The sequence below is a fragment of the Eptatretus burgeri genome, chromosome 5 (assembly GCF_056783735.1).
Source record: "Eptatretus burgeri isolate ZD-2024b chromosome 5, Ebu_testis_v1, whole genome shotgun sequence".
NCBI lineage: Eukaryota > Metazoa > Chordata > Myxini > Myxiniformes > Myxinidae > Eptatretus > Eptatretus burgeri.
Genome location: NC_140965.1, coordinates 82,706,383 through 82,722,886, shown reverse-complemented (window position 1 = coordinate 82,722,886; position 16,504 = coordinate 82,706,383). Strand labels below are relative to the sequence as shown.

Sequence of the window (16,504 nt, the reverse complement as noted above, 5' to 3'; positions counted from 1 at the left end):
CCCAGAACTATCGTACCTGAATACTTCTTGTCATTAAAATAATTATTTCCAATCAAAACAATTATTTGACATGACATTTTACCCCCACCAACTTCTTCTAAAATGCTCCACACATGCGTACATGTGAACAAAAATGTAAAAAACGACATGTGGCCATATCTCAAAAACTTGACCTGATTGAACAAAACTAATGTGAGTTTTGGATTCAGCGCATCAGATTCATCCTAAATCAGCTTAAAAAATGCAGACAACAAATTTGTTGTTGACCAGTGTTATATAAGGCCGTTAATTATCTTCAAAAGGGGTGTTTCAATAATTCTAAACACCCAATTTTCATTCATACACTCCCTTTAAGTTCCTTTAATATGCATGGAAAGTTTCATGCCACTTGGTTTCATCATTTTGGAGTTATGGACACACACACACACACACACACACACACACACACACACACACACACACACACCCACACACACACACACACACACACACACACACACACACACACACACACACACACACACACACACACTTTTTATTATAGATATGTTGTTATGATTGTCACGTTAGCCAATCAGTCTATGTGCTCCAAACCGGATCATGGGCCTACTTACAATTATATCTAGCTCTAATTAGATCGTCTTTGGCCGATCAGGCAACAGCAGATTTCCCTCCATGCTGGACACCCAAAATGGCAGTGCGAGCAAATCACTGCACCCAGGAAAGAGTAATTTCAATGGCGTGTTACTCGCTCAAGTCAAAATTATCCTTTAAACTGAAGGCTTATAAAAGCCAACACAGCCATTTCCCCAGCAATCATGATCCAAAAAACTTAATGAGACACATTGAATTCAAAGTGTGTATTCAAATGGGAGAGGGGGTGTGGAATGTGGGGAAAGAACAGTAATGCACTCATTATAATCAACTCATTTACAATAAAAGAGATACATGTCCCAGGATTTCTTAGAGTCGGAAAGTCTTAATTATTCGATCGTTAAAGGTCTCAAACATTCCCCAGGGAAAGGACCAGGTAGAATATCACAAGACCACACACAGTACGGCCTGCATAATGGGTACCACTAGTCAAATGTGGTGTGTCCCGAGCACAAGTGGCAGGCAGGCATCCTGGTCACACAAGTCTAAAGTGGAACTCGGCACGATGCTGGGGTCTGGGCTCTCGACGGGCGAGGAATGGATGGGGTGATGGTGGGAGGTGTTGGCTCCGCCACCATGCTTGAGCTCCATGGCACATCATCTTTTCACCGAACCCCAGACCAGATGAGCCACAGATTTTCAGCCTCTCCCCAGTTTAATCCATTGGCTCTCGCCCTGCCCCCGTGTCACTTGGCCCTGCCCGCTTTGCACTCATTTGCAGTCCCAATCTCAATGAAGCCGAGGCCCTGCCGTTATATGCTCTTCGGTTCACCCCGGATGAACCGAAGGTTCTAGGCTAGGCCGCTATTCCCCCAAAGCACATAAAATAACAGATTGTAAAGGTTAAAACATTAAAAAGGACTGAAGGGATAAGCGGTTTAAACACAAACATTATGAGGAGAGATGACAGGCTTACTATACGAATATCAACGCACATTCTATTAAGGTTAAGTTTACCTCACTCTTACACTAATACATGCAATAAAGGAAATAACTATTTCCAAGTCACACATTCTTAACCCCAAGTAGCCATCTCTGCAACAATATATATAGTCCTGTGTATATACAGTACTGTGTACATATACAGTATTGCGCACTCTGTGTATATAAATTACTATGTACATATCCATTACTGTGCAACATAAAGTACTGCATACATGTACTTTACTGTATAACATAGAGCACTGCAGACTGTATACATATACAGTACTGTTTAACATACAATACTGTGTACCAAGTACATGTACAGCACTGGGTAACTATACAGTACTGTCCTGTGTAGGCCTACTATACAGTGCTGTGTAATGTATACATAAAAATATTGTGAAAGCGTAAAAGTGACATTTTAGCTACAAAATAATTCCTTACAGACTAGTGGTCTTAAGACAAGTGAAAGTTGATGAAATTTACAGAACAGTAATTTCTATTTAAAATCAGGGTGTTGTGGTAATTAAATGCTCATGGTAAAGGTGGTTTGACTCAACAACCAGCGACGTATGTATGAGGAAACGATCATGGAAAGCGAGGGTCGGTGATGGAAAGCCACCGAGTGCTAACTTGGTTTTGTGAATGCAAGCTGCGCATACACAGTGCTGGTAGCAATGTGATGATACGGGTTGTGAGCAGAAGGAAGGTCCAGGTCTGCGTAGTACAACTCCGTCTGCAAACAATCGGATGGCACGGAATCAAGTCGGATGCTATTTGGGATCAGGAAGATAACAGTACCAACTAGAAGGGTACTTGGTAGAGCGCATACCTCCGCCACACAATGCCTGATTCATGAGAACATATCGGGCCCAACACATTTTTGAGATATCGTGCTATATTTCGTTTTTGGCCCTATCTCTCAATGGTGAAAAATCACTTTAAAAATTCTAGTAGTCGGATCCGGGTCTGGATCTTCACCAAAATCTAATCATTTCGTTCTTTCTCACACCAAATGTGTCCACCAAGTTTCATTCGAATCCGTTCACAACTTTTTGAGATATCATGTCTTACTATACATTAGTTTAGTCCCATCTCTCAACGGTGAATAATCACATAAAAAATCATCAGAACCAGATCCAGACCCAGATCTTCACCAAAATCTAATTAGTTCTTCCTTGTCACACACCCAACTTGTCCACAAAATTTCATCCCGATCCGGCCACAACTTTTTTGAGATATCCTGCACATAAACAAACAAACAGACAGACAGGGGTGAAAACATAACCTCCTTCCACCTTCAGTGGCCGAGGTAACAAGGTTTGATCTCCAAATAGTCAGTTGGAGATGACGGAGGATGTTGATAAGGTCACGTTAATTGGTTATGCTCCAGCCGTATAATTAGACAAGCTATGAAGGACAAATCGACGTCACAGTTTCCATTGGATATGAAGCTATAATTATATGTACAATGAATGACAGCAAACGTGTTGAACAAAGCTTGTACAAAAAGCCACATATCTCACCGGCCCAGAGTCTGCGCTCTCTTCTTTGCTTGCATCACGCTCACGTTCTGTGTCAGCTTGAACTCTGGGAACTTCACCTTCTTTCATTTCTGCAACACAAACAAAGTACACGTTTTCCACACTGAATGTACAAATGATGAGATAATCTCATTGATGGTGGAGATGCTACAGAGAGAAAGGGTCATTTAGTGCTGGGCTAAGCCAAAACAGCTGGCTATCTCGGTAAGGTGTGGGTCAACAGTCAATTAAGTCATCTGTTAGATATTTGTGAGAGTTGAATTGTACTTAAAACTGCCATCATGTCATGGTGTATGGGTTACTCACTCGTTGAATGTGGAATCGTGTTGGAATCTAATGTTTGGCACAACAAATGTTTCATTGTTTCAAAGACTGCATGCTGTACACAACTGCAGCATTACTGCTCATAAACTACAGCATATATAATCCAGAATGAAGGTCAACCTCGTTTTTCCATCTGGCTGGTTGCAGCTCCTTTTTTCCCTCTCGCAATGAAATTCACAGAAGAGATAGAGATAGAGATAGAGATAGAGATAGAGATAGAGATAGAGATAGAGATAGAGATAGAGATAGAGATAGAGATAGAGATAGAGATAGAGATAGAGATAGAGATAGAGATAGAGATAGAGATAGAGATAGAGATAGAGATAGAGAGAGAGAGAGAGAGAGAGAGAGAGATAGAGAGAGAGAGAGAGAGAGAGAGAGACTGAGAGAGAGAGAGAGAGAGAGAGAGAGAGAGAGAGAGAGAGAGAGAGATAGTTATCTCCATATGCAGGTTTCAGGAGGTGGAATGAGGTCCTCCCAGGTTTCGAATTATCCACCTCCATTTCAGGAAGGGATCATGATTCATGGAACAAGCTGTAAAGTTTTCTTGTTCTCAAAGTTGTCACCAAGCCCGAGACAGCTTCCAACAAATTATTTTGTTGTAATATACCCAGGGATGGTTTTTAAGATATCCATGAGGTTCTTCTTTATCAATCCTGTTGCCACAATTATATTACTGCAACAACTTTGGCACTCTTTAGCTTCCAGGATCTTTTCACTTCATTTTTGATATCCTGGTATTTGTTCATTTTCTTGATTTCTGCATAGTTCAGGCCAAAATCACTGGGTACTGACACCACAATTAGCAATGCCATCTTTTATTTTTTTGGACCCAAGTTCTAATGTTTATCCAGTCGCATACCTTTGTGTTTCATGTTCAAGTTCGATGGGATCAGCAGGTCATACGTGAGCGTTACTTCCTTGTTTTCAATGTTCGCTTTTGGTTTATGTTTCCAAGAGTTTTCAGGAACTGGGATATTGAATTTTTTGCAGATGTGCGGGTGGATTACTCCATATACTTTGTTGTGCCTTTGTGTGTACAACTGTTCTGACTTGAGTTTTTTTATATGCCAGAAGGTGACTCATGCTTTCTGTTTCTACCTTGCAGAGCCTGAACCTGTCCGATTGATTCAGTCCCGCCATTTCCTTAAAACTATTCATATGGTGTCCTTGGTCTTGGGAATATATTATGATTCATTCTCTATCCCAGTTGAGCTGACCTTTTCTCAGCGATTCTAATGAGCCTTCTTTGTTTGTGTCCAATCTATCGAACTTTTTTTTTTCTTCCTGCTCTCTCATCGTTCACCCAATTGTCAGTATATATATATATATATATATATATATATATATATATATATATATATATATATATATATATATATATATATATATATATATATATATATATATATATATATATATATATATATATACATACATATATATACACATACATATACATATCAGTTTATATTTCGTTTTATATCTTTATTTTGTCTTTTTTGCAATAGTTTGGGCTGTATTCATTGCTGTTTTAGTTTTGTGTGGGACATAGTCTAATCGCACCTGTCTTGGGAAATTTTTTGCAAGGTGGGTTAGAGATACCTGTTCTGGTTTGCTGTCTTCATATTTGCATACAAGTTTAATTTGGTTTCTTGTTGAACTTTTCACATATACAGCCAATCCTGCAGTTGTTATTCTGTGTACTTGGTTGTGAGCTCCATCATGCCACGATCTCCTCCTCATATCGGCAGGTACATTCTCTGGAGGCGGTGGTTTTTGTAGAACAGTTTGTGGATATTGAGGAGTTTCCTCGTTTTGACATCTCGTTTTTAAAATTTTGATTGTGCACACTATTATTCCGCAACTTTATTGGAACACTGGTGCTGCTTTATCGCTTTGATTTTGTTTCTCGGGGAGAGATGTGTTTTCAGGATCAGCGTTGTTCTACAGAGGTATTCTTTGGAATTATTTTGCGCATTTGTTTGTGACATATTTGGTGGCCTTTTTCTACTCCGAGGTATGTATGATGCTTCATTTTCTAGTTCCTGTATTTTTGTATGTAGGTCGATTTTTATGTGGTTCATTTTTGTTGGTCTACCTTGTACGAATGTGAAATTAGCACATTTATCTCGGACAAATTCCATTTGAATGTCATCAGAGAAGCGCTTCACTAATTTGAGTCAGTCTGCCAATTTTTCGTCATTCATTAAGAGTTTTAAATCATCCATGTACAATTGTGTCACCTTTCCTGTTTCCTTGAATGTTCTCTTGTTGGTATTGATGGATTTATTAAATCTGGTATTGGTGTGGTGCAGGCTATGATTGGCCGAATGGCCTCCTACTGTGCGTAAAAATTCCTTGTAAAATCCTTGGATGCTGGCGTGTATCCATGTCCTTACTAAATAACGAGGTTGCTCAGTGGGTCCAGTGCCAGGCAAAACAGGAGGGGCAAAAGGCTATCACCTTGGAAGATCCCACTATGTAACTTCACTCCTGGTATTTCGATATTTCCTTCCAAGTACTGTCATATCAATTATGTATTCCATGGCAAAATTGCTTTCTCAATCAGTTTGATTATTTCACAGTTGATCTTGTACACTTGCATGCATGTTATCATCCATGAATGTGGGACACTATCAAAAGTGTCCTTTTTTAAAAGTCGATCCAGGATGTGAACAATTTGGCTCTTCTCGTTTTGCAGTTTTTGAGTCTGGCCTTCTTTAATAGTAATTGACCGTTTTTACAGCCATTTTCCCTGCTGTGCAGGGGTTGGGCTTTTTCTTGAGGCAATGTTTTATGGCCGGATGCCCTTCCTGACGCAAACCCTGGTCGCCTCTTACGACACACAGGGATATGGTACACCTATTCTTACCGGGGCATACACCGGGACCAGTACACTGGTACTCATTTCGCTGACCTCGGAAGGATGACAGGCTGAGTCAACCCCCTGGTGTATTAATTCAGTGGCCCAACGGGGCTTGAACTCAGGACCCTGGGATCCCAAGCCACCACCCTAACCACTAAGCCAACACCAGGCTTCCTTCTTTCTTTAATAGTAAGTGCTCGATTATTCTGTAGCATCCTCTTTTACATCCCTTCTGTTCTGCCTCTCAGCCACCAAGTTGTGTTAGGTGGTGGTACATCATTTCTGCGACGATTCCCGGTTGAAACTTTATCTTGTTGGTGGACGTGTTATTGGTCTATATTTGTGAGGTAATTGGGTTTCTTCAGGTTTTGCGATGAGGAAGGTGTTACCTCCTGTGTGCTATTCATTCATTCCCTTTTCCTCTTGGATAAGCTCGTTGAATGCTCGAGTGTAGTGATTGTGTAGAGCATCCAGTTGTTTTAGCCAGGAGTTTGGAATTCCATCCAGGCGAGGGTTTTAAAGTTTGACATTTTTGCAAGTTGTTTTCTAATGTTTACTCCATCAATTATCACTGGGGGTATTTCCCTTAGATGTTGCTTTTTCTTTTCCAAGTTTCAGATCCATACTGCCTTCTTGTTGTGTTCTTTTGGATCTTGATAAAATCCTTTCCAAAAATCTTCCAGTTTATCTTTTTCAGGGAGACTTGATACATTTTGCTTTTGTTTCCGTGTGTGTTTTTTGTTTGTTTGTTATAAAACGTTATAGAAGCAGCATAGCATAAGGGATAACATAGTTAAAACAAACACAGAGGTAGGGTGAGCGGCTGATAGAAGAGAGAAAGCAGTTAGGGAGTGTGGGAAGAGTGTGGAGAGAAGGGTAGGAAGTTTTTCAGGAGATAGTGGAAAGGAGGGGGAATGTATGGATCATACCTAGGGTAAGAGGGATCTCACAAACCTCAACTTATTTGCATATGTCACAAAGATAACCCCAAACTCTAAGTAGGGGAATCTTCTTCTTCTCCTCCTCTTTCCATGATAAGGGGTGAGGTCCATTGGCACCAAGCCTCTGCCCTGCCTTGACCACAATATTCCTCCACTTCCATCTGTCCTCAGCCAACTCCCTCCACTCTCCAACCACCCATACCTTACTGATATCCTTCTCATTATCTCTTCCTCCATCCACACCAAGTTCCCAGCCCATCTCAGTCGGTATTTCACAAATCTCCACATCAAGCTCATCTGCACATCAATCGCCTCCCTCAGTTCATCCATCCTCTTCACTCCTGCAATCCTCCTGATCCAGTTGTTCTCCCAAACCTGCAGCCTCTGTTGCTGTCTCTTGGTCAGTGGCAACATTTCCAGACCATAAAGGTAGGCCGGCATTACACACAACATCATAATCTTCCCTTTCAATTTCCTTTATATCTTTCTGTCTGCCATTACTCCCTCCACCCTCCTCTCTCCTCCATGCATTCGCACCCACCTGAATCCTCCTCCGCACCTCTGCCTCTGAGTTACCATCCCCGGTCACTGTTCCTCCCACATACTTAAACCTATTTCCCTGCCTGGTCTCCTTCCCCTCTAACCTGATATTTATTTCCTTTCTCTGCTGCCTGATGCACATCATCTCAGTATTCTCCATACTCATCTTCAGCACATGCTTTTCAAATGCCTCCTTCCACTCCCCCAGTACTTCGTCCATCTTCCATCACGATAGCCAGATCATCCTCAAACAACATCCTCCCCAGAATACCCCTCATATTTACCTTCCTGCTTAACAGCTCCATCACCATGATAAACATGAGTGGGCTATGAGAGCTTTCCTACCTCAAAATGATGCTCATACTGAACTCCTCAGACATCCCAGGACCAACCGAAACTCTTCCCTGCGTTCCCTTGTACATCCCTTCCACCAACCTAACTTCTGCTTCCAGCACTCCCATCCATCTCAGTGCCACCATCACCATCTCTCTTGGGACAGTGTCATAGACCTTCTCTAAGTCCACAAATCCCAATGCCATCTCACCTTGCACCTCCAACCTCTTCTCCACCAGCTGTCTCAGTGCAAACATCCCATCCGTCATCCCGCTACCCTTTCTAAGCGCCTGTTGCTCTTCTCCGATCTCCATCTCCACCCTCTTCCTTATCCTCCCATCCGGAATCCTCTCCAGCACCTTCATTGCATGATTCAGGAGTGTAATGCCCCTGAACTTCCTTGGATCTTGAACATTGCCCTTCCCCTTCCATAATCAGCACCATGTTATTATATATATATATATATATATATATATATATATATATATATATATATATATATATATATATATATACATACATACATACACAATTACATTAATTGGGCCCAGTAAAGTGATATTCATAATAACATGTGCACTTTAAATTACTCAGTGTCACATGTGATGCTGCATTTCCCATAATTTTTAGTTTGTGGGGAAGAATAAATGATTTTTATTGGAGGAAGCGAATTGTTTACTTTTTAATCTTTTGCAGCTCGGTTATAAACAATACAAGCCCCCTCAGAATTAAAGCGTGCCACATAATGTGATAAAACTTGATGATAAACAGGGTTTCAAAGTTCAGGTTCCCTTATAGAATCCCATTCAACTCCAACTGAACAAAGATCAGGAACAGACACGAAAATAATCGCCATTAACATCAAGCGTGTGTCAAACTTGAAATGTTACTGCAGTGCACTTAACTCAATTAGGCCCTTTATATCAATTAGGATTCTTCTTCTTTCGTATGCAGCTCAAGGCTGTAGGTAGCAGCATTTACTGGGACCCAGCTGGTATGCCACTGATACATTGTCCCTTTCAAAGTTGGAATAGGATTTTGAATTTGGCCTGGGTGCTGGCGATAGCTAACCTACTGAGTAGAGTTAGGGTTAGGGCTTTGGTTAGAGTTAAGGTGAGTTCATCTGAGACAACTCAAGGAAGCATGGTGCTGCACATCTCACGTTCGAACAGAAGAAGCAGCACTGACCTTTCTCAGTAGGCGATTTATATTGAAAGTTTCCAATGAGCATGAGACTGTTTGTTCGTGTCTGAATGAAGGAGTGTTGCTCCACACAGCTTGCTCCACAGCTTCGTAGTTGCCTGGATCGAGCAATCAACACATCCATTTAAATCCTTAACTATTTTTCTTTTGCTGATGCAAAATGAACAAAGAAAACATTCTGATTGATCAATCTCAATAACCACCAGGAATGGATGTTTACAACAAGTTTCAAGCACCAACAGATGCCCTTGAGGGACAGCGTTTGTACACGTTGCTTTCGCTGCATTCATAGATCTGATGCGATATTTTATTTTATAAGAAATGTGCAAGATAGGTGAAACAGTTGACATCATACCTGCACTTGCAATCGTGATGGGGTTTTGTTCCTGAAAGATAATAAATTTGAATTAATGTCACAAAAAGCACACTTTATTTTCACCATTTTAAAACTTTATGGCTATACCTGTGAGACAGATAATGAGGTTTCCTTCTCTGGGTGTCGCATAAATCACGATGGAACAAAAAGTATTTATATGCCGCATATGCAAAGCAAAAAGCAGGGTAAAGCAATTGATTCATGTCCGTCCGTCTTGTCGGTTTGAGATTGGGGAACAACTTATTTAAATTGAATGTTTTATTTTGAACATGAATAAGAAGACAAATCCTTTGTTTTGCCATATTTTGTCTCTGAATTTGTCCTGATCTCACATGCTCAGAAAGGAGTGAGATACGATCTTCACTGTCTGCTTGCCTGGCCATCAAACAAAATTGAAAATCATTCCAAACAGGAAACTTACTGTTTATAAGGACGTTACAAAGGACAAAAACAACAAGCATGAATAACTAATGTAATGTGTTAGATAAGGTGATGCGTTGACACACTGCGGAAAATGGCTGGTGGTAAAACCTGGAATTAATGTTATTATTTATTCAACTTTTACAATATTTATTTTATTTAAATTGAATTATATACTTGAACACTGTAGAACACAAATAGCCTTTATAATATTTCCAAGAAGTTCCAGTTTTGCTGTACTGTAATTTAAGCAAGATGGTATTCATATAAATACTTACCCTGCGCAGTTTTGAGAAGGACTTGGAGTGAGCCAACACTTCTGGTGAAAAATAGATAATTGCATCTTTCTACATTTATGAGATAAATGTGTACAAATTTGCACTTTGAAAAGTCTGCTGCAGAGTATATTCATAAGGTTTTACAAGGTAGCTTTCATGCTCGTTCTTGAGTGCTTTCATAACGACCGAGACTGATAAAGACACCACAATAGATCAATAATGTATAAATCAGGAGATCATTAAAACACTAAATTGTATTTCTTCTTCTTCGCTTTTTTCACCAGCCAGGCACAATAAAGGTTGAAAGGATTACAATGATTCTAATTTCTAACATGAGGAAGTCAGGTAGTCTCTTGGCATTAGGCTTTGCTCAATTCACCATGCAACTTCTGAGGGGTCGTGCATCATCCAAGTAATATGCACGATATGAAATGGTCATGTAACATGTGGTGAAGTTTCTATTTCCTCCATTGGACAGTTTTCGATGTATGCTGTTCACACTAGAACTGCCACTTTATACCAGCTGGCAGTGATGACCGGGTACCAACACGTCCCGCTTTGCTACAACCCCGCTTTGATCGGACGCCTGACGCATTACGTCCTCTTTATTGAATTGAATTCAGAATGGGATTAAAAAAAAAACTTAAATTCAAATCAAATGAAACACCAAATAAAATAGGTGCAGTACTGCATTGAGTCATCAGAAATAACCCAAACAAGCATAAAACAAAGATGGAGTCATCAGGAGGAACCAGGAAAGGACTCTGATTTCAGCTGCTGCTATTCTACTCTCAAACACATCCAGGCACAGCCAAGAGAGTCCTATTCAAAAAAGAATAAAATAAACAAGAATGCAAATTCAAAATCAAAAAATAATTCTGGCCGTCAGACCATGTGTCTGATCAGATTGAAATTAAAAAAAACATGTCCTGTACTCCCCATGACAACTACATCATAATTTTGAAGTTTCACTTCGATTGATGCAGCAGTTCAAGAGAAATCTTTTTTCATTCAATCCAATATGGCTGCTAGACCATGTGACCTATTAATTATATGTGAACATCCTGGTATTCCCAAGGCTTGGGGAGCAAGTCTGTGAAGTTGCCCCTTGATCTATCAAGCCGTTCTGGAGAAGAATATTTTTACAGGTTTAGTCTTCAAAAAATCATAGCTACCAGACCATGCGACCTATGACGTTAATATTTACACCATATACACGGATTTAAAGGAGCCTGGTGTTGGCGCAGTGGTTTGGGCAGCGGCTTGGGATCCAAAAGGTCCTGAGTTCAAGCCCCGTTGGGCCACTGAATTAATACACCAGGGAGTTGACTCAGCCTGTCATCCTTCCGAGGTCGGCGAAATGAGTACCAGTATACTGAGCCGGTGTATACCCCAGTTAAAATAGGTGTACCATATCCCTGTGTCACAAGAGGTGACCAGGGTTGCGTCAGGAAGGGCATCCGGCGTAAAACATGTGCCAAATCACTATGCGGATCATACGGATGATCCACTGTGGGATCATCTGGTCGACCCCTAACCCCTGGGATCGACCCCTAACGGGAGCAGCCGAAAGAAGAAGAAGAGAGAAGAAGATGCACGGATTTAAAAAAAAGTTAAATTTAAATCAAATGGAACACCAAATAAAATAGGTCAGATTAGATCTGTGGCTTTTTCCAACAGGGCTGCCACATCACATGACCTATAACATCATAATTATCATTAAAGCATTCTACATGAGTTGTATCTCCTATGGTGAAAATTTCGTGACAATTCGACAAGTGGTTGCAGAGAAAATTAATTTAAAAGGGAGTAACAAAATGCAGACATGAACATAAGCACGCGACTAATTGCTTAACCCAAATTTTCACTTCATCCACATGGGGTAATAAAGGTTCGATGGGGTTGTGTATAATGGTGGTTTTCGGAACTGCTTCTGGACTGTGGTCAAGCCGAAACTGCTTCTGGACTTCAAGGACTGTGGGAATGGGTACTTTGGGGAAATGTGAAGAGTTGTGGAGTGTCTTCAATACAACCATCCTTGTTGTTATTACCAGATCAGGTCAGATTAGATCTGTGGCTTGCTACAGGTACCATGTAAACCTGTACTAACTTGTTTCATGGTCGGGTTGGCGGCAACTAAACCGTCTTCCCCACCAAATTTTCTGGTGAGGAGGGTGGATGGATATGGACACCCAGCAGGATTAAAAACAAAACCTGTCAAAGGGTGGAAGAGCTCCTTGTGAGCCACCGGCCATCCATATCTAGTGCCCAACTGTCTGCGGATGTCCTCCTGCAGTTGGGTTACCTTTTTTCAAGAGGTTGGTGGCAGGATTTGCACTCCGGCTAACGTAAAACCCTTCACTCCGCAAAACATAATAAAAACGCAAAGAAAACTGAAAACCCACTCTGTGGGAGTACCTCCTTTACAGCTACCCTTTGCAGGGCAGCTCACTGGATGACAGAATTGGGGTAAAGCCTTCGAGAACCTCACTCTTTTATGAGAGGAGGAAAAACACGCGGTGTGAGCCAGAGGTTAATCTATGTCTGGGTCGGGCCTGGCGAGTCATGGATTCACTGGATCATGGAGTGGGGTGCTGTCGGTACCTGTGCAGGAGGCCAAAAGTCTGAGTCTTCAGGTCTTTGGTGCTTCCAATCTTGCTCTACGGATGTGAGACTTGGACTCTGACCAGAGATCTGAGACAGAGATTTAATTCCTTTGGCACCAGGTCTCTTCGGAGAATCCTTGGCTATCGCTAGTCAGACTTTGTGTCCAACCAGCGGTTGCTGAGAGAGACTCAAATGAGATTTGTTACCTCCATAGTCCGTGAGTGTCAGCTGTGGCTGTATGGACATGTGGCTCATTTTCCTGATGCTGATCCTGCTCACCAGATGCTCGCAGTGAGGCAGCCTCGTGAGTGGAGCAGGCCAATGGGCCGACCACATTTGTCGTAGTTGCAGTAGGTTGATCAGCATCGTAAGGAGATTGGGATGGTCCAGGCATCTGTCTGGGGTATGGCCATGCGGAGGCCGCTGGAGTACCGGCGGAAAGTGGACGCAGTGACGCGTTGCTTCGGCACATGCTCCCATACCTGACCTGACCTTCTGGACTACTTCAATAGCACTAAACTTTCGGATTTTTTAAACGATCATTAATACCATGACTTTATTAAAATTGAAATAAAATGAAGTAACTGCATAGTGCTGTGGTCAAGTGATTCTCGTCCTACTTACAAGGGAATTTGTGCATTGCATTTCTCCAAGCCCATCCTTCGGTGTACTGTAGTTAGAGCGGAGGGTGGTGGGCTCTTGACAGAGAAGTGGTCACCAAAATTTTTTTCCATCGTATGTTTTTTCTCCGTAGTATTGGAGAAGAGAGCAAATAGATATTTTTGAGGGAGGGCCCACCCCATCCAAACCCCATCCTACCCCCACCCTCCAACCCCTCCTCCCCCGTAGACCCACTTAATGAGTGCAGATTTTGATGCGGTCAATACACCTACGTTAGGCATCAGATATGAAGATAATAACTGAAGTGTTTACGACTTTACGTACTGACTGACTAACTCACTCACTCACTCACTGACCTACAGACACTGCTTGACTGCAGAAGCTCACCGGACTAAATTCCAGGTGAGATAAAAATTATCGTATCCACATCTGCATTGGGATCTTCACCAAAATCAAATTAATTCATCCTTGTCACACACCCAGTCCAGTATCCCAAACAAGCCTTTAGTCAGGTATCCTAAATAGGCCTTCAGTGCAGTAGCCTAAATATAATTTTAGTCCAGTTCCCCAAATAGACCTTTAATCCAGTTCCCCAAATAGACCTTTTATCCAGTTCCCCAAATAAACCTTTATTCCAGTTCCCCAAATAGACCTTTATTCCAGTTCCCCAAATAGACCTTTATTCCAGTTCCCCAAATAGACCTTTAATCCAGTTCCCCAAATAGACCTTTTATCCAGTTCCCCATATAAACCATTATTCCAGTTCCCCCAAATAGACCTTTAATCCAGTTCCCCAAATAGACGTTTAATCCAGTTTCCCAAATAGACCTGAATTCCAGTTCCCCAAATAGATCTTTAATCCAGGACCCCAAATAGACCTTTAATCTAGTTCCCAAATAAACCATTATTCCAGAATTACGGATGTCTTAATGCCCCCAGAATTGGTGTCCAGTATTTTAGTATGACATGCAATACCCCCATCCCAGTGGCAGTCGCACTATGCCATACATATATCTCTCAGTGGCATAATCTTTTGAATGTCCACTCTGAGTCTGGGAGGTCAGCGATTCAAAGTCTGGCCGAGTCATAGAAAAGACTTTAAAAATGGTATGTGCTGCTTCCTTGCTTGACACAACACTTAAAGGATAGATATTGGACAACCACCATAAGTTGGAAACCATTGTGTGGGCTTGATGGGCCTAAAAGCCTCCAGCATTGAAATTCCTTGAAAGTTCCTTCCATATTGTCATGGAGAGAATTTGGGATACAACCCCTACACTGAACTAACGGGACAATGAAATGTTTTATCACCTAAATCCTCTCTGTGCACACCCCACCAGATTTCAACTCAGTCTGTCCAGTGGTTCAGAGTGCAAATAATTCAAGCAAACACACAAACGATAAAGAAACACAAGCAAACACTTCTCAAACTAAAACAGCACTTGGTAGAATGCATACCTCCACCAGGCTGAACACTTTACGTTTTGTATCTCACTGATTGGCCGGATCTGGATCCAGACTTGAACCAACATTTAAATGGCTTGATCTTGTCACCTAACCAACTTATCCACCATGTTTTGTCCGAATCCGTCCACAACTTTTTGAAATATCATGCTATATATGTAGTTTTTGGCCTGATCTCTGAATGGTGAAGAATCACTTAAGAAGTTAAAAATTTGGATCTTCACCAAAATCGAATCAATTCGTCCTTGTCACACACTCAACCTATCCACCAAGTTTCACCCGAATCTATCCATAACCTTTCGAGATATCCTGCTTACAGAGGCAGACAGATGGGAGTGAAAACATAACCTCCATCCATCTATGGTGGTGGAGGCAGTTTTCGTGTAGATTGTAACACTGTGGGTTTATCATTTCAACACCAACAAAAGGATCCATGAATGAGGAGAACCAATGGCATGCACACATGCACAACTAGGACTCATAAACCAAGCAAGCATACCTGGCTGTGCGCGGGGATGCTTTCGTGAGTGCCGATAACAGACGACGTAGAGCAGGAATATGAGTGAGCTGAGTGCGCCGAGACAGCAAACCCCCAGAGCGAGCCAGAATACCTCTGCTGGGAGTACAGGTAATAAGAGAAGTGATGATGATAATCTATATATATATAATGGAGCAAGTGTTTGTATGGCCACTCGATACCCATCGGTTGGACAACTGGCATGACACCACTCACAATTGTAACCTGAAAAAACAAAAAAAAGTCATACAGCCACCATTTTGATGCTATGGTTGTGAAGAGGACAGTATGTTTCGGCCTCAGCCATTAGACTTCATGCTTCTGGTGTCAGCCTATGGGCCAGTGCAATTGGAATTAGTCGAGCTATACAACCACAATGTATGATGTATGGACATAAGCATTAGGCAGGTCTTTGCTTCATGGACGTAACCTGGGTTCCTTTTTAATTTCAGGAGTGATGGAAGAAGCGGTCTTTGGGCAGTTTGCTCGGAGGGGAACAAGGTACTCTGATAGTAATAATAATAATACTAAATGCAATTAAATGGATACTTCCACACTGTATATTGGTATTCCACTGAATTGTGCCAGGAAGGAATATTCCTCAATACAACTGGAAAAACAAAACAAGTATATTGTTGTGGTTGACGAAATTCGCAAACCACCATTCAGGTCCCGTAGGTGAGATATCTCTGTAAGTATATGTGTAGTTAGGCCCAAACTCGTTGTTTAGAGGGAATAAATGTCATTCATTCGGGCTGCGACCCTTCAGGATAGCCGTTTTTTTTTACTATCTTTATTTTGGACCAGCCGCCATTACTACCACCACTACCACCACCACCAACCACGTCTCAACAGCCATCACACAACAACCACCAACCGCAACGCCGCT

The 16,504-nt window shown here is 41.6% G+C and overlaps 1 protein-coding gene across 2 annotated transcripts in view; it reads right to left on the bottom strand.

Annotated features, from left to right (window-relative positions):
* Positions 1-424: 424 nt before the first annotated feature.
* The window catches only part of LOC147026841 (uncharacterized), a 45,837-nt gene continuing 29,757 nt past the window's right edge, over positions 425-16,504 (bottom strand). The window contains exons 4-8 of one of the 2 annotated variants that reach the window (XM_085882674.1): positions 15,598-15,714; positions 9,688-9,718; positions 9,318-9,430; positions 3,105-3,193; positions 425-2,314 (exon numbers count right to left, since the gene is read on the bottom strand). In XM_085882674.1, coding sequence (XP_085738800.1) covers positions 2,207-2,314; positions 3,105-3,193; positions 9,318-9,430; positions 9,688-9,718; positions 15,598-15,714 — 458 coding nt within the window. In that variant the 3' untranslated portion in view covers positions 425-2,206. The remainder of the gene's footprint in view (positions 2,315-3,104; positions 3,194-9,317; positions 9,431-9,687; positions 9,719-15,597; positions 15,715-16,504) is intronic. The other variant, XM_085882675.1, reaches the window with a different exon arrangement.